This window comes from Eleutherodactylus coqui, chromosome 2 (genome assembly GCF_035609145.1).
Source record: "Eleutherodactylus coqui strain aEleCoq1 chromosome 2, aEleCoq1.hap1, whole genome shotgun sequence".
Lineage (NCBI taxonomy): Eukaryota > Metazoa > Chordata > Amphibia > Anura > Eleutherodactylidae > Eleutherodactylus > Eleutherodactylus coqui.
This window is the reverse complement of record NC_089838.1, coordinates 43,360,343-43,387,072: the sequence shown is the minus strand read 5'-3', so window position 1 is coordinate 43,387,072 and position 26,730 is coordinate 43,360,343. Positions and strand designations below refer to the sequence as shown.

Below are 26,730 nucleotides of genomic sequence, written 5' to 3'. Positions count from 1 at the left end.
TGGGAACTCCTCCAATCACAAAAAGCATATGAATGGAGTGGTGGTTGAGCATACGATCTGCTGTCCTATACATCCCTATGACCACTGTCCTTGTCAGCAGTCCCATAAAGAAGAGTGGAGCAACAAAACTGGAGGATGTTACCCTCCATTTTTGTTATAGGTAGGGTCCTAGCATTCTAACCTCCACTAATCAGATACTTTCCCTCTATTCTGTGGAGACGCACAAACTCGCATGAATATGGACTCCATTCTTTTGAATGGACTTCTTCACATCACAGCATGTTCTATCCTTTGGTGTTCCCACGGAATGCCTTGCCTGTTGTTTTCAATAGGGCCTTAAAAGACATTGCATGTCGCTCGCATGGCGGGAGATGTGATGTTTCCCATTGAAATCAATTGCAAACACTTGCGATCCTCTAACGCACGTGAAACACGCTTCAATTGGCGTGAAAAAGTGCATGTTGACAGGCGTGATATCGGGCCGAGTGAATGAAGACTAAACAAGAAAAAAATATCTTGTGCCATTTTCAGCATCTTGTAGAATAATGTATCTCAGACTTGTAAGGTGTTCCGCATGACAATATTTTCTCTGGCAATGTTGAACACCTTTGTACCAACCGTTACACACCTTTTACAGGTAAGTCTTCCGGAGAGATGGTCTCTAAGGTAACAGAGCGGGTGATGGTATTATTGGCCACTGCTTTCTCTGCCATGATCTGAAAGGATATACAAAGTTCATATATTAAACTAAGACGAAAGTCTCTGATATGCAGCAGCGCCGAGCAGTGTGACTGACACTACCATCAGCTTGGTCATGATATAGATGGAGATAGACATCGATGAGTCTACTGATTAAAGGGTTTTCCCACTATAATATTTTCTGATGTATTCCTTAACTCAGGCTCATAGAGGGGGTCCCAAGGGGAGTACACGCCTGTATGAAATCTATACTACTTAGTAAGAGCTCACTCACACGGGTGTAGCATATTTTTTGCATGTGCAATACATAGTGCTGAAGGCCAATTGATTTACATTGGGCCACTTATACCTGCATAATATGCACATTAAAAAAAAACCGCAGCATGTCCTAATTTGGTGCGTGTTATGCACATATTACACCCATTATGGGTTATAGCAGAGGCGTAACTTGAAGCTCCTGAGCCCCAATGCAAAATCTGTAACAGGGGCCCCAACTATAATGCTTAATTCATAGTACTGGGCTCCCTATATGTAGAGGAGAGGCCTTATGGACCCCTTAAGGCTCCTGGGCCCGGCTGCAACCGCATCCCCTGCATCCTCTATAGTTACACCAGTGGGTTATAGCAGGGGTCCCCAACCACCGGTCCGCGGACCGGGGCCGGGCCGTTAGGTGTTTACTGCCGGTCCGCGGCACCGCCGGGAACTTTTGTTCTAAAAGGAACAATCCCGTGGCCCCTTCAGCAGCGTTCTGCGCTCTCACACTAACCTGCTATAGTGTGAGTGCAGAGCGCTGCTGAAGGGGCCGCTTCCACACATAGCAGGTTAGTGTGAGCGCAGAGCGCTGCTGAAGGGGCCGCATATATTGTATTTCAGCCGCACTTCAGTAGCGGTGAGCGATTCCAGCAACCTCATTGGTTGTTGGGTACACATCTGGGGTGTGTGTACCCAACAACTAATGAGGTTGCTGGAATCACTCTCTGCTACTGAAGTGCGGCTGAAATACAATGGTCCTTGCTGGTGTGGAAGCAGCGCGCCGCAACCAATCACAAGGCGCCTTCTTGAAGCGCTGAGGACTGCAGCACCAAACAACAGAGCGTCCCACGAGTAGGAGGAAGAGCCGCCTCTGTGCAAGCAGCAGCAGCCTCCGCGCCTCTACACCTCTTAGGACCTAGGTCAGTTTTCAAGGTAATCCTGCCGGAGAGGAGGGGGAGGTTGGGGGAGTAAATTATATGCTGCCCTATGTGTGTGCTGGGGGGGGGGGGGGGAAGTAAATTATATGCTGCCCTATGTGTGTGCTGGGGGGGTAGTAAATTATATGCTGCCCTATGTGTGTGCTGGGGGGGGGGAGATAAATTATATGCTGCCCTATGTGTGTACTGGGGGGGGGGAGTAAATTATATGCTGCCCTATGTGTGTGCTGGGGGGGGGGGTAGTAAATTATATGCTGCCCTATGTGTGTGCTGGGGGGGGGGTAGTAAATTATATGCTGCCCTATGTGTGTGCTGGGGGGGGAGTAAATTATTAATTGCTGCCCTATATGTGTGCTGGGGGGTGGGGGTTGGAGGGGTTGGGTTAGTAAATTATATGCTGCCCTATATGTGTGCGCTGGGGAGGGAGTAAATTATATGCTGCCCTATATGTGTGCTGGGGGGTGGGGGGTGTTGGGTTAGTAAATTATATGCTGCCCAGTGTGTGTGCTGGGGGTGGGGGAGTAAATTATATGCTGCATATGTGTGTGCTGGGGGGGGGGAGTAAATTATATGCTGCATATGTGTGTGCTGGGGGGGAGTAAATTATATGCTGCATATGTGTGTGCTGGGGGGGAGTAAATTATATGCTGCATATGTGTGTGCTGGGGGGGAGTAAATTATATGCTGCCCTATATGTGTGCTGGGGGGTGGGGGGAGTAAATTATATGCTGCCCTATATGTGTGCTGGGGGGTGGGAGGGTGTGGGGTTAGTAAATTATATGCTGCCCTATGTGTGTGCTGGGGGGGAGTAAATTATATGCTGCCCTATGTGTGTGCTGGGGGGAGTAAATTATATACTGCCCTATGTGTGTGCTGGCGTGGGGGGGGAGTAAATTATATGCTGCGCTATGCGTGTGCTGGGGGGGAAGTAAATTATATGCTGCCCTATGCGTGTGCTGGGGGGGCGGGGGTTTGGGAGATAGATTATATACTGCCCACTGCCCTATGTGTGTGCTGGGGGAGGGATATATTATACTGCCCTATGTGTGTACTGCCAGGACATTCTAAATGTCATTAATTAAATAAGTATGCACTAAACTCCAACCCCCTTTATAACCCCGCCCCATATAACCAAAGCCCCGCCCATGTCCCGCCCCACCCTGCCGGGCCTTGTAATAATGGTCTTGCTTGAAGCCGGTCCCTGGTGCCAAAAAGGTTGGGGACCACTGGGTTATAGGATCATAAGATATGCTAAAAGATACACGTTACAGGAGTTTTTGCTGCATACTGCGTATTACACAGTAACGATACGCCCGTGTGCATGAGCCCTAAGACGTGCAATGGGCAGACTGCAAGACTGTATCGGCAGAAGTAAAGGTGCCAATGCACTGTAGATAGGTATTCTTCCTGACACTTGTACACTCAATTAGCCTCTGGAATCAGACTGTTACCCTCACAAATAAAGGATCGGGTTTGTTGAAGTCCAACATGGCTGAACTCTCTTTACCCTTGCTGTCAGGGTTGAGTCGAGACAATCCTATACACATTAGATAATTGAACAGACCTGTCAAAATAAAAAGGTTCGACCTACTTTCATCTAATGTATGTAGGCGCCTTAAACCTTGCCATAGTGAATATGGAAAACAGGGTCAGCAGACAATCTAATATCTATGGGAGACCAATGAATTTGTTCTCCAGAGTCTCCCATTGGGGTATCTCATCTCCATCTACAGAAATGACCTAATAATAAGCTAAAGACTGAACCCAATGGCCTCCACTGTACCTCCATGTGCCTCTAGTATCATACAGAAGTTATTTTTTCTGTAAGACATGTTTAATTGCAATCCATATGTATGGACCGCACTAAAGAAGCCTTGACATAGTCCATGTACTTCAGTAGTACAGGTTCCATGTACCAGGTTGTACGGTGTGAGTGAGCCTTAACATGCACATTAAAGGGGTTTTGCAGCTCTTAAAAATTGATGATTTATGCACATGATATATTCACAATAGCTAATTAGCGGGGGTCATGGCTGATCAGCTGTTCACCGGGCGGCCATCACCCTGTTGGGAGCAGGAAGCAGATAGCTTCGTACATAGTGCAGTGGTCTGTCATGGTATTACAGCAAAGCTCCTACTCACTTGAAGGGGACAATGCTGCAATACTCAGATGACTGCTACAAATAGTATGGTGTTCAGAGTGCCAACAGAATTGTACTCCCATGTAAACATTGAAGAGGCAGCAAAGCTTGCACGAACGCTATGACCCCTTCAATCAGCTGATCGCAGGGGGTATAGGGCAGTGAACTCCCATTAATTGGATATTGATGGCCTACAGGCCATGAATTCTTTGAAGCAAGAAAACCCCTCTAATACTGTTATACATACATTGCATTTTTCATAGTTTGGGTAAAGGAAGTGTAATTTATGTACCTCGCATTACCAATATCACTATATATCAATGCTTCCCAAAAAGGTGACAAGGTGAATAATAAGAATTACCATGTACCTTGGAGCACATGTCATGGAGGGCACTGGCAATGGCCTTGGCTGGGACATCACAACGAAACACGTGACATTTCAGCATGCAGGTGTCTTTGTCATTTGCCACAAATGCAAAGTCCCTAAAACAACAGACATTTTATCATATAATAATAATAAAATGTAGCAGGCGTACATAATGGTGATGTGCTGGAGGGGCTTCACATGTTAAACAGGGTCTCCAGGACTAAGTCAATTAAATTTGTAAATACTAAGATCTTATGAAATATACTGTATATATCACAACCATAGATGAAGAATGCAAACATACGTATGATGATACTGCTGATGAAGGCATCATTATATAAGGACCTGCAGTGCAGTTTCTGTGTTTTTCGGACTATAAGATGCACCCAAGATTAGACAAAAGAAAACAGACAAAAAAATTTCTTTTTAATGTAAACATCTCTGGGGGTCTAACAAAGTGGAGGGGCTACTGCGACTTCTTTGGTGTTCTAGTGTAGACAAGAGGGTTAAAAGTTAACAGGCAGCTCCTATTTAACCTAGTTCACATTAAACACATACACAGCAGTGAGACATGATCATTGTACATGCGCACAACACACAGCTCTGCAGCATACACATACATACATACAGCTCTGCTACATGCACGCACACACACTCCCACAGCTGGCATGTTAAACTGATTTTATTACCACTAACTCCCCATATACAAGTGTAGTAATACGTGACCCCCTCTAGCTGCTTCCTGGTCATATGTCATGACAGCTAGGGTCATGCTGCTACTGCAAGACCTTTAATCTTTGCGATAGTCTGCCCTTGTGTGTACAGAGGAGGACCTACCCCCCACCCCCCGGAGGAAGATATGTGAGCGATCTCTAGTATTATCTGATGATCAATCAGTGTACTGCCGAATCAGTAAGGCAGCGGTCAGGGGATTCTGCATCTATCAGACCCCCCTGCCTCTGGACAATAAGGCACAGACACTTTGCAGACAACACTGCATCTTATAGTCAGAAAAATCTGGTGTATATAGCATGTAGGTTCTTAGAATGATTGGCTATAGAGTTATAGTATTGTTGTCTTCCCCCAAATCACATTATCTAGCCATACTTTCTGTGTGTGCAGAATCTCCAGTGCATTTCTATGAGGTGCAGCTTCACACTGATCCTTGCTTTCTGCTTGGAAGAGCTGATAGGAAGAATCCTACTGTATTTCCCCCAAAATAAGACCCTGTCTTATATTAATTTTTGCCTCAAAAGAGGCACAGAGTCTTATGTTCTGGGAATGTCTTATGATACTTAACTAACAGGCGCCGTCCGAGTCCCTCTCGCTGTTCTCCGCAGTTCTGGCAGACGTCCATGCAGTTCTCAGCATTGAAAGAACATCGCTTGCTGATAACGGGGTTTGAAAACCCCGCCTCCAGCAAGCGATTGCTCTGATTGGTTCTCGAGTGCTGCGGCTCAGTTAATTACTGCGGCGCTCAATTAACCAATTACAGCCAATTTGTTGGCGCCTTGGAACTGCACGGAAGCCTGTCGGAACTGCGGAGACCAGCGGAATGAACCTGGACGGTGCCTGCTAGGTAAGTTTTTTTTCACGTAGTGTAGCTAGGGCTTATTTTTGGGGTAGGTTTTATTTTTAGGGAAACATGGTATCACAAGCTGAAAGCAGAGGAGATTCTTCTGTGTGAGTGCAGAATTTCAAAACTAAAATACATTAGTTCTATGTTAGACTCTGTTCACATCATGTTTATGGTATCCGTTTAATGTATATGCCGGAACATCTACAGTACATTAATTAGATGCTATACAGTGACATCCGTCACCTGTACAGTCCCATTGGGAAAAAAAATGTATACATTTTCTTACTACATAACATTGTATGGAATAGCCTACTCTACTATCCTATATACCAGCTTCTTTTAGTGATATACTGGCAGAGGCCAGAATTACACGCTTTTGGATTCCAATGAGATAATGTAACCCTATAGACATGTTTAGCTCTCCTCGTGTACGAAGTAAACAGTCATCCCGCACATAATGATAACTAGCCTTACTAATCTATCACTTGCTGGACTTGACTACAACTCAGAGCCCCGCAAGTGACTCCGCCCTATGTGTGGTGAGACTCCGCCCCCAGCGCACCACAAGAGCAAGAGGGCTCCAGAGCTGCACATGATAGGGGAACTACATCTGAAAGGAAAATGAGCCAAGGCGGTCACCGACTCATATACAGCATATCAACTAAGACAGGTATAGAGAAAGCAACTCCTAATAATAGAGCTCATGCCGCACTACATACTGGGCTGCTTCATTTACTTTCTACTAGGAAATCAATGAATTATTTATAAAGACAACAGACATGAATGAAGAATACATATTCCCCACAAATCCAAGGACACCAGCTATATACAAGTGCCGTATACTCGCACAGACTATTTCTACAAGATGCTTTTTACTGTAATCTAAGAGTTTGTGAATACAGCAGGAGAACTGAATGCAAGTTCTACATGTAGAAAGCCGATGGAGCCTTGCTGGGGGAGGGCAGGCTTGTCTCCAGTGTCTGTGTCATGAATGAGCTCATAGCAACTGCCTTTGGGTATAACTTGTTTGTTGTTTATGTGGCTCCCACTGATGAGTCAGAAGATGAAAGAGAATGAACTTTCCATCTTTGCAGAAACCTTGGCATGAGTGCGGGCCATGGGTTTATCAGTATGCACTGGCATCAATGATAAATGCCTCGCTGCAGCCTGTGTGACAAGCTAAATTATGTTGTTGTTGCTTCAAATGACAAAACTCATTTTGCAATTCCCTAATTAATTCCTTGAGGACATGGTGCAGCTCTGGACTTCGGGACGCAGGCCCATTTGTCTAACCTGACATGTCACTTTATGCTATAATCACTTTGGAATGTTCTTACTTATCTAAGTGATCCCTGGGAAAGTTTTTTTTCCGCTTTACTTTATCTTGGCTCAAAGTTTGGTCAATATGTTTTCTGGTTATTTATAAATAAAAATCTGAAATTTACATAAAATTTGAAAACAATTATAAATGTATAATTCAATTATACATTTCTGTTGTCGTCTCTGATAATCCTAATTTCATTTGATTCTATTTTTAATTTGACCCCCTCTGTTTGGTCCATAACTGTTGTTTTATCGTTATTCACCCTCACTTTGATTTAGTTGTTTTAATATAAACAATATAGTCCAGCTGTTTGACAAAGAGGCTGCTTTACCTTCGTAACGCGCCATGTGGTGGCATTTGATAAAGTTCTTCACTATCCACAATTTCCAAGTTGATTATAATCGACTTTTGTCGATATCCTCTTTTGTGTTTCGCACCAAAAGCCTATTTTTTCCTGAACCTCCTCTTCATGCACCCAACACCAGTATAACGTGCCACCTCTGTAGTGTTACTAGGGGAGCAGCACCCTTTGATTCAAATTGCCATGTCTTTTCCACTCCTGAAGCTCTGCCCACCTTTCTAAATTTGTGTTTTTAAAATGTGGGCACCCATTTTTATTGATTATTTTACGATGTTCTAAGGATTATATGTTTGATTAAAAATGTAGAAGTTTTTAAGAAAATGTCCAATACATGTATTTTTTAGAGACCAATTAATGTGACCCTCTGTTTTTTTGACAAAATCTTGCCCGGGATCTTAGGAGGCAGTTATATTACGCCGATGCCCTTTGAACTGCTAGTTCTGGGCCCCCTTTATAGCCATCCAAGATGGCCAATACAATCTTCACACTACTTATTCCTCACAGTTAGAGATGAGCGAGTATACTCGCTAAGGCTAACTACTCAAGCGAGTAGTGCCTTAGTCGAGTATCTGCCCGCTTGTCTCTAAAGATTCGACTGCCGGCGGCGGACGGGGAGCGGCGGGGGAGAGCGGGGAGGAACGGAGGGGAGTTTCATCTCTCCCTCTCTCCCCCCCGCTCACCCCTGCTCACTCCTGCAACTCACCTGTCACCTGCGCCGGCAGCCGAATCTTTAGAGACGAGCGGGCAGGTACTCGAATAAGGCACTACTCGCTCGAGTAGTTAGCCTTAGCGAGTATGCTCACTCATCTCTACTCACAGTACATTTTTAGTGTTACACTACCAATACACTATACCTGCCCCCTGATTGGCCAGAACTGCTAATGTGATTAGTGCTGGCCAATCAGAGCAGTGAACATTAACTAAATAAAACATTGCAGCTGCCATTATAGAGAGCTGAAGGAAGGACCCCAAACCAATAGGTAAGAGGGATATCGGCAGAGAAAAACCACAGCAAGTAACACACCCCATTCTCTGGTCTTGGTGGGTCATTCTAAGTTCCTATTCCAGAGCACCACTGTATATTATTTGATGTCCCCATTGGGGCTCACTGGGACATCAAGTGATATACACAGGTAAAATATTCAAGGAAGCTAAACTGACCAATAACCGTTCAGTTTAAACACAGCCAATGACAAATGAGAACCGTGAGGTTCTCACTCGGCATTGTTTCAGCCCGGCATAAAAATCTTGTTCACCTGTTGGGCAATTTAAACACTGCTCATTTAGTGTTTCACATAGGAATGAAACACTGAATGAGCAGTGTTTGACTTGCTTGACATGCTGCGCAAGTGCGAATGAGCTGGTGATAACGTGAACAGCTCATTCGCTTGCGCAAACGAGAATCGTCTCGTGTAAAAAAGGCATAAGTTCAACTATGTATGTTTTTGGAGTGTGCAGGAAACGGAGAACCTGGAGGAAACCCATGGGAGAACATACAAACTTCATGCAGATGTTGACTTAGGACCCCAACGCTGCATGGCAACAGTGATAACTACTGAGCCACCATGCTGCTCTGTGGGAGTCTATATATTTTAATCATTCCAGAATCACCCCATTTTAAAAACTGGAACTTTGCAAAGTATTCAAATGGCATTTAGTGGTTTGTTAACCTCTCAGGAGTTTCATGGGAGTTATAACAAAGTGGAGGTGAAATGGAAAACTCTTTTTTTTTCAGATATGCAATTTTTAAAACTTTTTAGTAACAGCAGGTATTTCCCCACAAACACAACTCAATATTCATTACCCTGGTTCTGTAGATATCCCACATGTGGTTCTAACGTGCTACTTGGCTCATAACAGGCCTCAGACACGAGGGAGCAACTTGTGGAGTTTGGGGCTACTTGTGTCTCAGGCACTAGTTTAGGTTTTTAGAAGCCTTTATGAAACACACCCAAAGACACCATATTTTAGAAACTACACCCCTCAAGGCATTCAGCAACTGGTGTAATGAGCATTTGGATTCTACGGGTGTTTCATAGAATTTTTTAGCATTAGTTAGGGAAAATGAAAACATACATGTTTATAATATGTTGTTTTAGCTAAAACTTTTTATTTTACAAGGGGTGATAGGAGAAAAAGGCACTCCACAATCTACTGCAATACCCCACATGTGGTTGTACACTGCTGTTTGGGCACATGGCAGGGCTCAGAAGAGGAAGAGTGCCGTTTGACTATTGGAGGGCAGATTTTGCTAGAATGGTTTTGCATCTGCATTTACTAGCAACCTGAAGGTGTTAATATAGTTGAAACCCATGAGAAATTACATTATTTTGCAACCCAATCCCCTCAAAGAATTCACCTATAGGGTTTTTTTCACAAAAAAAACCACTTTAAAATAAATGTTTTTTTTTGTGTTACATTCAAAGAGTCCTAACATTTTATTTCTCCATCAATAGAGTTGTGTGAGAGATTGTTTTTGTTGCAAGAGTTATAGTTTTCATTTGTACCATTTTGGTAAACACTTGACTTTTTGGTCACTTTTTATTCTGTTGTTTTGGCAGGCAAGGTGACTAAAAACAGTAATTCTAGCGTTTTTGTTTAGTTCAGCATGCAACATAAACAGCATGATAATCCTATAGGTCGGCTCTTACGGAAGCAGTGATACCAATGATGTATTTATTTTCTATTTTTCTTTTAGCAATAAAGGACTTGAGAAGAGAAAAAGCCGATTTGACACCTGAGAAATGATCTTATACTGTAGTTTCCTCTTATGGCATCACCGCACAGTACATTCACTACGCTGCACACAAACATCTCAAACCTAAGATATCTTAATGTATAATTCTTCAGTTTATGCTATTAGCCTCCAAGGTTAATAGCATACAGCAAGGAAGAGTTATTAGTTGATCCTCTGGACTGTAATTCACAATATATCTCTTCACAGTGGCCACATGATAGGCCCATTCTCTATTCCTTTCTCATTCACCTCAGGCCATACACATTCGATATGTGTTGGATGAATGCTCATTTGGTAAACAGTAATAGCTCACAGAAAAAGAAGCCAAAAATGCATCACCTGATTCTGCAGGGCAGCTCAATCACCATATTCCCTAGTAGCATGCAGAAAGCCAGATTGCAATATGAGGGAGCTAAATGTTCACTGCAGACAAATGTGCAGCCACTCAACTCAACCCAAGATTAGGGGAGGGGTGACTGCTGACAACATAGTCTGCACATATGAACTGATAACAAGGATGCCAGCCACAGATAAGTGTGCCACACAATACAGGAATACAACCCCTACTGGCAAAGCAGTGGATTGCCCTGTATCACCACAGTGCGCCACACTGGCAAGGCATCCTGAGCTCCCCAGCATCTGTAGAACATTGCAAGTAAAAAAACATTGATAAATGCGGGTGTCAGTTTGCATTTTGGCCAAAACACATAAGCTGACAGGCCACGGCAAGGCCACCATGTGTACGTCAGAAAAAAACTGTTCTCTTTCCGAACTTTCCCCCGTACACATGCACACTAGACTTGGCCAAGCTTGCATGTGTTCTGAATGGGATAAAGGAGAGTAAGCCACTACCAGATACCTGTGGCAGGGGTTTATCTCCCCAAGATCAAAAAGAGCAGGCAAGTTGAAATCTAACTTTCTGATCCTTATCCCCTCCGACATCTGCAACCAGAAGAAAGTTGGGAATCCGTAATACACTTTAGATGGGCGGCTGGTTCCCCTGAAATCAGTGGGTTTGGCCTATATACAACTAATGTGTAGGAACAGCTTCACTCTATTGTAGTCATAGTGTTCTGCCCATTGGCCATGGCCAGCAACACCTTTTAAAGGGAACCTGTCACCTCCCAACAGCACCATAAACTAAGTTATGGTGCTGTTAGGGTAAGTAATGGGGAACCGGGTGATGTATTTTTTTTATAATCCCCTACTCTCCCAATCTCACACTGTCACCCTCTGAAGTCCGCACGCCGCGGAAAAATCTGACTTTTTTCAGATTATTGTGTACTTACTCTCCCATAGACTTCTAACGCCTGCAGTGTTACACATGGTACACAGATGGAGTCTATACAATTTTACCACTTTACATTTTTTGGATTTTTTTGTGTGTAGATTAATCTTACTGCTGTATCCATCTTCTATATACAGACAGTTATTTCTATACATTCGGCGCCCTCGCTGCTTCTGTAAGTTTTTTTTTTCAACTTTATATAATAAAGACATTAAATAACAAAATGTCTGCAGTAAATTCAGAATTAAATACATTAAAGCTTTTTATCTTACACAACTTTTGTTATTGTTGGATCATATGGGGAAAGGATCACAATTCATCTACTGATGATGCACAATGTAAGTCGACAGTGTCTGATAAGTGGTTCCTTACCTGTCCCTTCATGATTCAAGGGTGAAGACATGGCAAGATAAAAAAAAAAATAAAAGATTTTTATAAACTTTTAATGACATTCAGCTCAAACAACTTAAAGGGGTATTACACTTACAGATAGTCTGGTTAAAGTTGCTTTAAAATGAATGATAATTAAATGTTATTAAGATTTGCAATGTAGATCTGCTCTGGATTTTATGTCTGTACCTCTAAAAACCATTGCCTTCTCCTGCACTTCACAAGTGTTTACTCACAGGTTGCCTCTGGATACAAGCTGTAGACATTCTAACACTACAGGTTGGGCTTGCTCATTAGGAACAATCAGCTCTCAGGAACAGATTGTTGACCAGTAGCAGGGTAGCGCATAGCAGGGACATGTAAAGGAAGGAGGTACAGAATGGGGGAATTGTGGGAAATGTTGTTTCTAGCTGCATATAGAGAGATGGTACAATGTCTCTATGGCAGTGGTTCCCAAACTTTTTCAGCCATGGAGCCCTTTTAGAAGCAAAAGTTTCTTGTGGAGGGTGTGGTCAGGGGAGGGGTTAGGGGCATGGCTTATCACAACACATGATTTTTACCTCAGTCGTTATAAAAAGGACAGGGCCATTTAAAAGAAAAGGGAGGAATGCTGGAGTGCTGGATGGGCTATTGATATACATTATATTTAAAATTAACATGCTGTGGAATTGAATCCCGCACCTCATGTCAATATCCACACGGGTTTGGTGCAGATTTTTTCTACAGTGTGTGGATGATTTTCAAAATCTCATCCACTTTGCTGCTACAGCTACTGTAAATTCCGCAGCAAATCCACCCCATGTAGTATTAGTAACCCCCTATATTCGTGGCCCCAATAGTAGTAGCTTCCCCTATATTGGCCCCAATAATCATAGGGTCTACCATTGCTGCCCCAGTAGTAATAGGGTCCCTCATTGCTGCCCCAGTTGTATTGGGGTCCCCCACTGCCACCTCAGTAGTGATGGGGTCCCTCATTGCCGCTATGCTCTTCAGATGCAGGTAGAGGAAGGGGATAAATTACTTATTACACACAGCCTTCTCTGTCTTTGCTGCACTGCTAACCCCTTCCTTTCCCTGAGGCTTGAGGTTTAGCAGTGCGGATTACAACAGGAGCGATTGGTACAGCCGTGGGCCCCCTTGGAATCTCGGGCCCGGGGTGGTCGCCCCAATCACCCCTATTATAATCTGCATTGGTTCCCGCTCTACTCATCTCTGTAGCAGTGTTGGAATAGCCTGAACTGAGGAAATGAACGTCCCGGACCGGCGGTTGAGATAGCAACATGGATCACATGACTGGAGCCAGCTTGTGGTCCACGTTTCTATGCTGAGTGCAGGTCCTGCATGTTCATTTCCTCAGTACAGGCTATTCCGACACCGCTACAGTGGTAGAGCGAGGACCTAGATCCTCCGTCGGAGCTGCTGATAATCACTCAGAGCCCCAAGGGCTCCTTGCAGCACATTTTGAGAAACCCTGCTCTATGGGATCACCTATTAGAAGGTAGCTTTTCTACAAGTCAATCTCTGACCTTCTAAGAGGCCCTATAACAGGACTGGTAGTATAAGCAAATGCCAAACGTTTAACATTGCCTTGTAGGAAAGCTACCTTCTAATAGATGGCGCTGCTGAGGCATTATATCATCTCTTGTGTGCATACCAAATTTCTCAGAGGAGCATTGCATGGCCTTTGAGGTTTCCTCACACCTTCTATGTGCTCTTCACAAGGAGAAACTGTACCCCTCCCAACCTACACAGTCTGACATGCTGAATACTGATTGCAGACTGGTGAGATCCAGTTTTCATTTTATTCTTAGGAGGAATAACAGTGTAAACATGTATGTTCCACATTAGTTCATTGGATAATACAAGTATTTACTAAAACAAACGTCTGAGATGCTGAAAGGGGCCCTCGAAGCTCACCAGAAAGGATGACAACCATAGAGGGTTCAGAGGTTGCACTTGAGTACTTCTGCCTGAATCGGCTCACTGGGCCATATTGTACATAAGAGGAAACATAGCTTCTAAACTAGGTTTGCTTCACAGTGATTGCATCAGTTGTCCTTGACCCAGTTTAATGTGAAGATGCAGCACATAGACATACTATTATTAACACTGTCTGCACTAGTAATTTAAGACTAAAGAAAATATTTCAAACTTTTGGCATTAATCTGTGTTACAATTTACTACTACCCAAACAATGCAAGATGGGGCCTTATGTATTTATTAAATGACGGTCAGTAGCTCTGAACGCTCTCCAGGGAATCAGGAATTGAATAAGAAATGTACCACTTGATAACTTAAAGGGGTGTAAAGGATTAGAACAAAAGGATCTGAATATTCTCTTTTTAGAAGCAGCACCAGGTTTGTACATATGCAGTGTAAGTTCTATAAAAGTGAATGCCTGGCTAAAATCACCCAGAAGAACTTGCCAGATAAAGGGGTTTTCCAACATTTAAAAAAGTGCACCAAGGTAAAAAGAATAAAATAGCTATTAATCAAACTCTCACGTTGCCTCTGATACAAAAACCGATGACATAGTAGTATCGTAACATAGTGTGTAAGGCTGAAAAAAGACAATGTCCATCTAGTTCAGCCTTTTACCTTCCAATGTTGATTCAGAGGAAGGCAAAAAACCTCAATGAGGTAGAAGCCAATTTTCCCCATTTTAGAAGGGAAAAAAATTCCTTCCGAACTCCAATCTGGAATCAGAAGGAATCCTTGGATCAACAACCCTTCTTAAGTTATTACTATTATTAGTGACTATAACTTATAATATTGTTATTCTCAAGAAAAGCATCCAGGCCCCTCTGGAACTCTTTTACCGAGTTCGCCATCACCACGTCCTCAGGCAGAGAGTTCCACTTTCTCACTGCTCTTACATAAAAAAAAAAACATTCTATGTCGGTGTAGAAACCTTCTATCCTCTAGACCATTGTTTCTCAACTCCAGTCCTCAGGGACCACCCACAGGTCATGTTTTCAGGATTTCCTCAGTATTGCACAGATGATGTAATTATTGTCAGTGCCTCAGACATTGCCAGAGGTGTTCTTACTATAGGATATCCTGAAAACATGACCTGTTTGGGGTCAATGAGGACTGGAGTTGAGAAATACTGCTCTACATGTAGGGCACACCCTTGTTACAGTCTTGGGTGTAAATAGATGATGGGAGAGATCTCTGTATTGTCCTCTGATACATTTATACATAGTAATTATGTGTCACCCCTAAGATCTCTTTTTTCTAAACTAATAACCCCAGTTTTGATGACCTCTCTGGGTATTGTAGTCCGCCATTCCATTTATTAATTTAGTTGCCCAGCTTTGAACCCACCCAAGGTCTGATATGTACTTCTTGAGTACCAATGCCTAAAACTGTACACAATACTTCATGTGTGGTCTCACCAGTAATTTGTAAGGAGGCAGAAATGTTCTCATCATGTGCCCCTAGAGCTCTTTTGATGCACCCCATCATCCTATTTGCCTTGGCAGCAGCTGCCTGACACTGGCTGCCCCGGTTAAGCTTGCAGTTAACAAAACTCCCCAAATCCTTTACCATGTTGGTTTTACCCAGTGATTTCCCATTTAGTGTGTAATGCTGACTTGTATATCCCTGCCCATGTGCAGAACCTTACATTTATCATTTTTCTGCCTCCAACATATCCAGATCCATTTGCAAACATATTCTGTCCTGTCTTGTGTTGATTACTTTGCATAGTTTATATCATCTGCAAATATTGATAATTCACTGTACAATCTTTCTACAAACATTATCATTTTATCTACCAATATTTCATGCGGCACAGTATCAAACGCTTTGGAAAACTCAAGATTTACAAGATCCAATGACTCTCCTCAATCCAGTCTAGAACATATCTCCTCAGATAGGTTTGACGGAGCAATCCCTCAAACCCATGTTGATATTTCATTAAACAACTAATTTCCTTCAGGTACTTCAGGATAGCATCTCTTAGAAACCCCTCAAACATTTTACCCACAATAGAAGTTAGACTTACCGGCCTATAGTTTCCAGATTCACTTTTTCAACATTGGCACCTCATTTGCATTGCACCAATCCAGTGGAACATATCCCGTCACTGTAGAGTCCTTAATTATATGAAACATTGGTCCGTCTATCACATTACTTAATTTTCTTAGAACCCGGGGGTGTATGCCATCATACCTGGTGATTTGTCTATTTTACTCCTTTTAAGGCAGCTCCGCACTTCTCCCTGGGATAGACTGGTGATATTTAGTGGAGAGTTTACTTTCTCACTCTGCATTTCCCCTTTTTACTAAAATTTTCACATTTTATTTTCCTGAGTGAATACACTGGAGAAAAAACTATTTAACAGATTTACTTTCTCTTCATCATCCTCTATACATTTTAACAGCCAACATTTTTCTCTTTTAATCTTTTTACTATTTATATAGCTAAAGAACAGTTTGGAGTTAGTTTTTCTCTCTTTGGCAATGAGACTCTTTTTCTCTAAATTTACTTTTATTTGCTTTTTACATAATTTATTTTTTCCTTATAGCTTTTTAATAATTCTTCACTGCCTACTTGTTTTAGTTGTTTAGGTGCTTTCTTTTTGTTGTTTATTGCCCTCTTTACATCTTTATTAATCCATATTGTGTTTTCCTATTGCTAACCCTCTTTTCCTGTAAGATATGAACTGCTCACAGTGAGTAAGATAGTTAAAAAATTTCCCATTTATTGTCTTTACTCTTATTTCTGATGACATTGTCCCAGGAATAGGGTTAAAGGCATTCTAAGCTGATTGAACTTTGCCTTCCTAAAGTTTAATATTTTTGTAGCTCCCGATAAAACTCCCTATTGAAAGACAAGTGGAAATTTATTATATAATAGTCTCTATTTCCCAGGTGCCTCCTGACCTACATCAAATTCATGACTGCTGCAGCCAATTGCTGGCCTTAGTGGTCATGTGTGCATGAACAGCACTTGACCACTGAAGGCAACGTTTGGCTGTAGTGGTCATGTAAGTGATGAACATAATGTCCTAACTTCCTGTATCAGTTGGGAACGAAGGGGACTGAGTTGGCGGTATTGAACTGGAGGCATAGTGAGAGGGTGAGTAATGGCCATTTTGTTTTTAACACCACACTGGGGCACTTTAAAAAAAAAAAAGTCAGAAAACCCCTTTAAGGGTTCCTACAATATTTATGTGGATTACACTGTGGGAAGTACAGTTTACACCAGATATCTTACAACAGGCAGATTTAAAAAATGTTACAGCATCTCTAAAATATATTGCAGCAGAACCCAGTGTATGGTTGGAGCGCAACATGAATGCATGTGTAAATTTGAATATACAATAATGGATGTTACTAAAGAGTACTAAAGCAAACTGCAGTAAAATTCCTTTAATCTGGCATCAATAGGACCCAATAGATGCTGGATTATTTACATATTCTGGAAAAGTATATGACATTTATTTGAGCTACTAGATATACTCTGCTGAGCTTTCTGGTTTTGGACCTTATGCAAACAAATGACCAATTATCACAGCTTCCGCATTACCAGAAACCAGAATAAAGGAATTTTACTGTATTTGCATACTTACTCTTTAAATATACAGTAATTTATATATTGATGAAAACCATAAGGAAGCGTGTCAAGTAAGTAATTATTTTAACAATTAGGATTAATTTAGGCCATATGGATCATTTTTATGTATATCAAACTAGAGTGTTTCTGATAGTAAACGATAATAAATGATACCTTCCATTATTGCAGCCAACACCCCATACTCGAATGTTGATGATGGGTTGAGAATGAATTAAACTGTGATCTAATGGATCCACCAAGGTCATTGCATCTTTCTTCAAAATCATAACCATGTTTTGTCCCTAAAATGTAAAGTTATGAAGACTAATGCAGAAAAGAAACACGGGAAAACAGTTTAGGTCTAACATTCAAGAATGGTTTGTCATCGCCAACCAATACTATCAATAGTAATATGCTATGCGGTAGATATTTTGAACAAAGTAACCATCCATTCAGCCTTCGTATGTTCCTCTGTCTTCATTGGCCAAGACCTGATAGTCTATATATATTTGTCTACATTTACAGTCTCCAAACGATGCCAGATCTCTACTGCAGGCAAATATGTATACAGACACAACACAGACAGAATATAATGGGTATTGCCTGAAGACTACACAGTCCATAATATGAGTTGTAGTTTAAGGCTTGAATAAACTCATTTAAAAGAACACAATTTTTCTAAAACTAACAGCGCTGAGCCAATCAGGGGGCAGGTCTGACTCACACCCCCTTCACACCCACTGAATGGGTGTGAGTGAGACCTGCCTCTGATTGGCTCAGCGCTGAGCCAATCAGGGGGCAGGTCTGACTCACACCCCCTTCACACCCACTGCAGGACGGCCGCGCGGAACTCCGGCTGCCAGGAGCAGGTCAGTATATATATTTTTTAGTTTAACACTTTTCTGGATGAATTGCAGGGAAGGGCTTATATATTTAAGCCCTTCCCGACAATTCATCCCGCGATTGTCGGCAGCCCATTGATTTCAATGGAGTCGGCTGTATTGCCGGCTCCATTGAATTCAATGGGCAAACATCGTTCTTCTCTGCCACAGCTGTTACAGCTGTGGCAGAGAAGAATGATTTGTCTTCTATATGTTCTCAATGGGGTCGGCGCTGCTGCCGCCGGCCCCATTGAGCGCATATAGAGAAGAAGGACCGTTGGGGTTCTTGAAGCCTAAAATCACTCCTAACACTCTCCCTATAGCAGCCCCGGCATCAACAGCACTTTCCCTCAGCTAAGTGAGAACGCATCTGTGGCGAGCCGCGGGCCGGCAGATTTTAATACTCGGGTGACACCTAATCTCGCCAGCCACTCACTGCAGGGGGGTGGTATAGGGCTTGAACGTCGCAGGGGGAAGTTGTAGTGCCTTCCCTGTCTTTCTATTGGCCAGAAAAGCGCGCAAATTTCTCAGGGAAGAAAATGAAAGTAACTCGAACATCGCGTGGTACTCGTTACGAGTAACGAGCATCTCGAACACCCTAATACTCGAACGAGTATCAAGCTCGGACGAGTATGCTCGCTCATCTCTAGTAAGGTTCCTACCAAAGTGTGCTAGTTTCTGGACTATGGGGGGCAGTTAAGTGGAAAAAAAGAGGCTGTATGAAGCCTGGGGTCAGATAGGAGGGAAGGTGAAATTGAAAAGTGGAGTTAGATAGGTAACAGGCATGTAAAAATATGGTATAGTGCGTTTTTGTGAGTGGCTGTGGAGGACTATTTTGAGAAGCCAAAGAAAAACGTCAATGATAGGAGTTTGAAGGTAGCTGAAAGACGTGTCGATGAGGATGCTGAAGTCACCCATGATGATGGTGGGCATATCACTTGAAAGAAAGAGTAAGTGAATTGAAGGCTACCATTGACAGGGGAGGCCATTTCAGCCATGTTTCTGTTAAGCCCAGGAAGCACAGGTTGTGAGAGATTAAAAGGATGTGGATGTGGGAAAGTTTGTTGCAGACAAAACATGCATTCTATAATGCTTCAGAGAGAAGGACTGGGGAAGCAGGTCAAGGAAATGGGGTTAGAGATCTCAAGGGTTAGCAGAATTTGTGATAGTTTGTTGGTGATAGCAGGGAGTTATGATAGAAGGAATTTGCTGAGGTGGCCCAGGATTAGGAGATATATCACCGGCAGTAAGTAGAAGCAGAAAGAGGAATAGTAGGGGTGAGTGGGATAGGGCATGAGGGGGTTGTACGTGTTCGCAGAGGAAGGCTTGAATGTTTAGACATATGTCTGCAGAGGAATCAGATGAGTGGATAAGAGAGAACAAAATGATTAACGGCCACATCCACTGACTCCCTACATTTCACAGGGAAGGGATAGCTGTTGCTCCCAAGTACTAAACTGTACTGTACTAAAGTGGATTGTTTATAATACAAGAAAAAAAACTAATGTCTAAGACATGAGCAAACCCTAAAGTGACACTCCTACCCCCATGACAGTCAGTCACATCTTGTAAAACACCGCTAATCAGAAGTCTATAATATGTATAAATGCCAATCAAAAGGATATATAGAAATAACGAGAATGGAGGAATGGTGACATCGCCCAAATCAAATCAACTGCTACATTCATGTGTCTTGTCATTAAAAATATTTATTTTCCACCCCATGGGTATTGTTTTTTCCCCTCTGCCAGGTACCGAACTAAAGTCGAGAAGGTTCACCCTTCTTGGCCCTTTTTTTTCATCGTTTTCCATCTTTCCTATTCTGTCCTTCCCCCCGACCCCTTATCTTCCCTCCCAACCTACTATATTTGTTGCTGACTTTATTACTATTTGCAACAACTCTGAATAAAAACTGAATTGGAAAAAAAAATTTTTGACTGAAAAAACTGTCTCCTTAATCTGATTACTCATGAACCAATCCCCCCACTGTGTTAAGGGTTATTTCTCAATATAGAGTGTGGATTTTCAGGTATTTATTTCCTTTTTAAAGTACTTTTGTATATTGAGAAACAAATTTAGTTAGAAAGCGTTCCCACATAGTTTTTTTTACTACGATGTGGGATTATATAAGGGAGACTCCTTCCCAGCTGCCGAAAACAGTACTGACACAACCTCCGAATGGAACTACTCGCCGTCATTACTTAAAAGGACACCCCTGTGGTGTCCATTTTACAAGGGTTCCATTTATTGGCAATATATTTGGAGTATAGAACAGGGTAGTCAACTATGTTATAATGGAAATGAACGGAACCCTTGTAAAACGGACAACGAGATCATGTCCATTTCACTAATGCAAGTGAATGGTTCCAATCCATTTCTTTCCATTTGGGAGTTCTGCCATAATGCTGATTTTGGCAGCTGTGATGGAATCCCTGATGTAATCCCACAACATAGTAAAAAACGCTGTGGGAACGCTCCATCGATACATTTATTGAACCCTATAACCCTACAGCATACCACAATTATGATGAGTGAGCATCAATTGGACACAAAGCATATAGGCCCATAATAATCAGTTACCTCATTAGCTGACATGTCACTGCCATCACATTTAGTGTGGGCAAGCTGCTGAATACAGTTATTAACAGTAATGCTGCTCTTCCCAGGAGCCAGATCTTCTTCTGGAATTTCCACCCATCCGAGACAATGAACTGCAAAACTCTGAAAAAAAGGGACAAAATATATTTTTTCTATTGGCCAAACTGATACGGTATATTTTAAACCAAAATAGCACATTTCTAATTACAAATATTCAGGTAGGTTGATGTTTTCTCATCTGGAGTAGCCAGAACAATACAAAATATTGGACAGAATAGCCATAGATATGGTAATCAGGTAAACGGATCCGACACTTCTTGTTCACTGCCATATTTGTCTGAGAACACACATTTTGTGTTGTTTTTGTGGATTTTAACCTAAACACAGATATTGGAGTAGGATTCAAAATATGGCTCTCTACACTTTCTGTATCTGTCTGCTACATGCATCCAGTACAGTAGTGCTTTTCTTTTATGTAAATCTAGTAAGTGTAGATGGGTCAGCAATACAAAAAAACTATTCCCATTAGCATCACTACAGAGAAAAATTGTCAAATGAAGCCCTCTTGAAGTTTTCTAAAGTTTCTTATCATGATTGAAAAAAACAGGCGTCCATCAAGGTTAACCAAAGGATGAAAAAAAATGTAGATAAAGGGAGCTGTGCTTGCAATACCAAACTGGGCTGCTGCACTACAGACAGATCTGTCTGCTTCTGGATCTGTTCACAATGACAGTGGGCCCAGTGAACAGCTGATTGGCGGGGATCCCAAGTGGCAGACCCCCTGAAAATAGGTCATCAATAGTAAAGTCCCACACAATCCCTTGTAAAATGTCCTATTTTGTAAGTGGATGATGCTGATTAGGGATGAGCGAGCATACTCGTCCGAGCTTGATGCTCGTTCGAGTATTAGGGTGTTCAAGATGCTCGTTACTCGAGACGAGTATCACGCGATGTTCGAGTTACTTTCACTTTCTTCTCTGAGACATTTGCGCGCTTTTCTGGCCAATAGAAAGACATGGAAGGCATTACAACTTTCTCCTGTGACGTTCCAGCTCTATACCACCCCCCTGCAGTGAGTGGCTGGGGAGTTCAGGTGACACCCGAGTATTAAAATCTGCCCCGTCCGCGGCTCGCCACAGATGCATTCTGACAGAGATCAGGGAAAGTGCTGCTGATGCTGCTGCTATAGGGAGAGCGTTAGGTGTTATTTTAGGCTTCAAGAACCCCAACGGTCCTTCTTAGGGCCACATCTGACCGTGTGCAGTACTGTTAAGGCTGCTTTTAGCAGTGTTGCACAATTTTTTTTTTTTGTATATCGGACATGCAGACCATAGCGTCCTCAGTCTGCAGTCATTTTACAGAGTATAGGGGCAGTACTGGTGAGGCAGGGAAAGAGGTATACTGGCAATATAGGCAGTGGGCTTTTTCCCAAAAAGTTCAAAAAAATACTGTATTTGGCCTGCCTGTCACTGCCTTCAGTTTACTGCGTCTCTGCTGGGGGTAGTAGTTGTTGAATTAATACCCAGCCTTGCGCATAATTGTTTCCTGCCTCTGCAGTGCGTTACGTACGCGAAGTCAGCCTCCAACAGGGAAATCGAAATACAGTGTATATCACAGGCAGTGTGGTTGTTCCTAAAAACCTCCAAAAAATACTGTATTTGGCCTGCCTGTCACTGCCTTCAGTTTACTGCGTCTCTGCTGGGGGTAGTAGTTGTTGAATTAATACCCAGCCTTGCGCATAATTGTTGCCTGCCTTTGCTGTGCGTTACGTACGCGAAGTCAGCCTCCAACCACAGACCAATAAGTGGCACATTTAATTACAGCATTCTGTTTCTGCTAATCTCGTAATACACCATGCTGAGGGGTAGGCCTAGAGGATGTGGACGGGGGCGAGGACGCAGAGGCCCAAGTCAGGGTGTCGGCACAGGCCGAGCTCGTGGTCCAGGTGTATCGCAGCCGACTGCTGCGGGATTAGGATAGAGGCAAGTTTCTGGGGTCCCCAGATTCATCTCACAATTAATGGGTCCACGCGGTAGACCTTTATTAGAAAATGAGCAGTGTGAGGAGGTCCTGTCGTGGATGGCAGAAAGTGCATCCAGCAATCTATCGCCCAAACAGTCTTCTAGGCCGTCCACAGCTGCAACTCCGAATCCTCTGGCTGCTGCTCCTCCTTCCTCCCAGCCTCCTCACTCCATGAAAATGACACATTCTGAGGAGCAGGCAGACTCCCAGGAACTGTTCTCGGGCCCCTGCTTAGATTGGGCAGCAATGGTTCCTCTCCCTCCAGAGGAGTTTATCGTGACCGATGCCCAACCTTTGGAAAGTTCCCGGGGTCCGGCGAATGAGGCTGGGAACTTCCGGCAACTGTCTCAAGAGCTTTCAGTGGGTGAGGAGGACGATGACGATGAGACACAGTTGTCTATCAGTGAGGTAGTAGTAAGGGCAGTAAGTCCGAGGGAGGAGCGCACAGAGGATTCGGAGGAAGAGCAGCTGGACGATGAGGTGACTGACCCCACCTGGTTTGCTAAGCCTACTGAGGACAGGTCTTCAGAGGGGGAGGCAAGGGCAGCAGCAGGGCAGGTTGGAAGAGGCAGTGCGGTGACCAGGGGTAGAGGCAGGGCCAGACCGAATAATCCACCAACTGTTTCCCAAAGCGCCCCCTAGCGCCATGCCACCCTGCAGAGGCCGAAGTGCTCAAACGTGTGGCAGTTTTTCACTGAGAGTGCAGACGACCGACGAACTGTGGTGTGCAAGGTTTGTCGCGCCAAGATCAGCCGGGGAGCCACCACCACCAGCCTCACCACCACCAGCATGCGCAGGCATATGATGGCCAAGCACCCCACAAGGTGGGACGAAGGCCGTTCACTGCCTCCGGTTTGCACCACTACCTCTCCCCCTGTGCCCCAACCTGCTACTGAGATCCAACCCCCCTCTCTGGACACAGGCACGACCGTCTCCCGGCCTGCACCCACACGCTCACCTCCGCTGTCCTCGGCCCCATCCAGCAATGTCTCTCAGCGCAGCGTCCAGCCGTCGCTAGCGCAGCTGTTTAAGCGCAAGCGCAAGTACGCCGCCACGCACCCGCACCCTCAAGCGTTAAACGTGCACATAGCCAAATTGATCAGCCTGGAGATGCTGCCGTATAGGCTTGTGGAAACGGAGGCTTTCAAAAACACGATGGCGGCGGCGGCCCCGCGCTATTCGGTTCCCAGTCGCCACTACTTTTCCCGAAGTGCCGTCCCAGCCCTGCACGACCACGTCTTCCTCAAAATTGTACGCGCCCTCACCAACGCGGTTACTGCCAAGGTCCACTTAACAACGGACACGTGGACAAGCACAGCTGGGCAGGGCCACTATATCTCCCTGACGGCACATTGGGTGAATTTAGTGGAGGCTGGGACCGAGTCAGAGCCTGGGACCGCTCACGTCCTACCCACCCCCAGAATTGCGGGCCCCAGCTCGGTGGTGGTATCTGCGGCGGTGTATGCTTCCTCCACTAAACCACCCTCCTCCTGTCAGAACCGGCAACTCTCGGGGCCGCCGTGCCCGCACCACCGGTCCGGCCACCCGGGGTACAGGAGCACGGCGCAGAGGTACCCCGGTTCTTGTGATCTCCCCGGGCCGCTGTAAGACTGGTCGCCGCCGGGTTGCTAGGGAGGCAGCTGGTGCTTCTAGTCGCTTGACTACCAGGCTGGCTTCCCTGGTAACTGTCTGTGCAGTGAGACTGGGGGCGTGCCCCCAGCACCGCCCTGATTGGCCCTGCTGCTGTCAGGCTCCCCGCCCCAATCAGCTTCTGGGGCGGGAGCGCTGACAGCATTTAAATAGGTGTGTTTTCCTCTCAGGCCTTGCCAGTGTTAGTTTGGTTCTCCAGCTGCACCCGCGTTTATCCTGACTGCTCTTGTGACCTCGGCTTTTCTGACACCTGCTTTTGGACTTGACTACGTTTTTGCCTGACCCCTCCGTACTGCGTACCCTCTTGTTGCCTACCCGGATTGTCTGACCATTCTACCGTTGCTTGTCTCAGTGTCTGTTTGTCTCCCGTGTCCCGCTTCCCTAGTGAGGGTAGGGACCGTCGCCCAGTTGTCGCCCTGGGGGTTAGCCCAGGGGGGCAAGTAGGCAGGGACAGGGGTTGCGGGATATCTCAGGGACCCCCATATCCCGGACACTGTCCTGACAGTAACACTGGCCGAACTAAGGTCAGACCCTTGCATCCGCCCGGCAACTTTGAGCCCCTCGATGGAGGCCGTGGCGGCTGTAGCGAACCAGGTCCAGGTCCTTACGACCCTTGCCCAGGACCTAACAGCCCGCTTGCAGCCACGGGAACAAGTGGCAGCTGCAGGTCCCATGCAGCCCTCGTCCGCTCCAGGAACGATGTCAGAACCTCGAGCCACGCTTCCGGATTGCTTCTCCGGAGAGAGAGATCAGTTTTTTGCATTTAGAGAGAGCTGCAAGCTCTACTTTGATCTCCGCCCCCACTCCTCTGGTACTGAATACCAGAAAGTGGGAATCGTAATTACCCGCCTGAGGGGAGAGCCCCAAAATTGGGCTTTCTCGCTACCAGCTGGCTCTCCAGCCCGACTATCCCTTGACGCCTTTTTTTTCGCCCTGGGTCAAATTTATGACGAACCCGACCGGGCGGGCTACGCAGTCTCCAAACTTCTGGCCCTGCGCCAGGGTTGTAAGATGGCGGAGGACTACTGTTCCCAATTCCGTCAACATTGTACGGAATCCCGGTGGAACGATGCCGCCCTAAAAGACTTATTTTTGACCGGCCTGTCTGAGGGTCTCAAGGACCTACTTGTGGCCCACCCAGAGCCTAAAACCCTGGAGCAAGCCATGTCGCTGGCTATTCGAGCCGACCGACGTTTGAGGGCCAGACACGCCGCTCGGACCACCCCACTCCCCACGTCTACTTCTTCGACTGACCCGACCTTTTACCCTCCCACCACCGAGGCCATGGAGCTGGGAGCCGTGAACCCCGAGCAACGACGGGAACACCGCCTGAAGAAGAACCTCTGCTTCTACTGTGGGGAGCCGGGTCACCGCATTGCTACCTGCGCTAAGAAGCCACGGCAGGAAGAGCTCCCGCTCCTAGGCAGTTATCGGGGGGACTGTCTAGGAGCCAAGGTACTCCCTGTGTTGTCCAAAATGTTAGTGCCTTGCACCCTAGAATTTCATGCTTTCCACCGTACTGGGCAAGCCTTTGTTGATTCGGGGGCTGCGGCTAATTTCGTTAACTTTAATTTCGTTGCTCAACTGTCCGGGGTTTTGTTACGTTTAGAAACTCCGATTCTGGTTTCAGGAGTGGACTCCACTCCTTTGCAAGCAGGGGTGGTTAATCTGGTGACCCCTGAAGTAAGGTTTACTATAGGAGCCTTACACGTGGAAACCTGCACCTTTCTAGTGATGAGAGATTTGTCTGTGGACGTCGTCCTAGGCCTCCCCTGGCTCCGGGAGCACAACCCGGTAGTAAATTGGGACACGTTGGAACTGGTAAAGTGGGGTCCCCGCTGTGCCAACCACCTTTGTGCGGTGAAGGTGGGAATCTCCACCTGCGAGGGGAGCCCCCTACCAGAATACCTCTCCGAGTTTTCTGACGTGTTCTCCAAACAA

At 44.7% G+C, this 26,730-nt stretch overlaps 1 protein-coding gene across 1 annotated transcript in view; it reads right to left on the bottom strand.

Moving 5' to 3' along the window:
• APBB3 (amyloid beta precursor protein binding family B member 3) overlaps positions 1 to 26,730 on the bottom strand; it is a 74,700-nt gene that overhangs the window by 12,706 nt on the left and 35,264 nt on the right. Inside the window, exons 5-9 of the mRNA XM_066590689.1 lie at positions 21,100 to 21,240; positions 17,813 to 17,940; positions 12,059 to 12,064; positions 4,399 to 4,513; positions 629 to 716 (exon numbers count right to left, since the gene is read on the bottom strand). Coding sequence (XP_066446786.1) covers positions 629 to 716; positions 4,399 to 4,513; positions 12,059 to 12,064; positions 17,813 to 17,940; positions 21,100 to 21,240 — 478 coding nt within the window. The remainder of the gene's footprint in view (positions 1 to 628; positions 717 to 4,398; positions 4,514 to 12,058; positions 12,065 to 17,812; positions 17,941 to 21,099; positions 21,241 to 26,730) is intronic.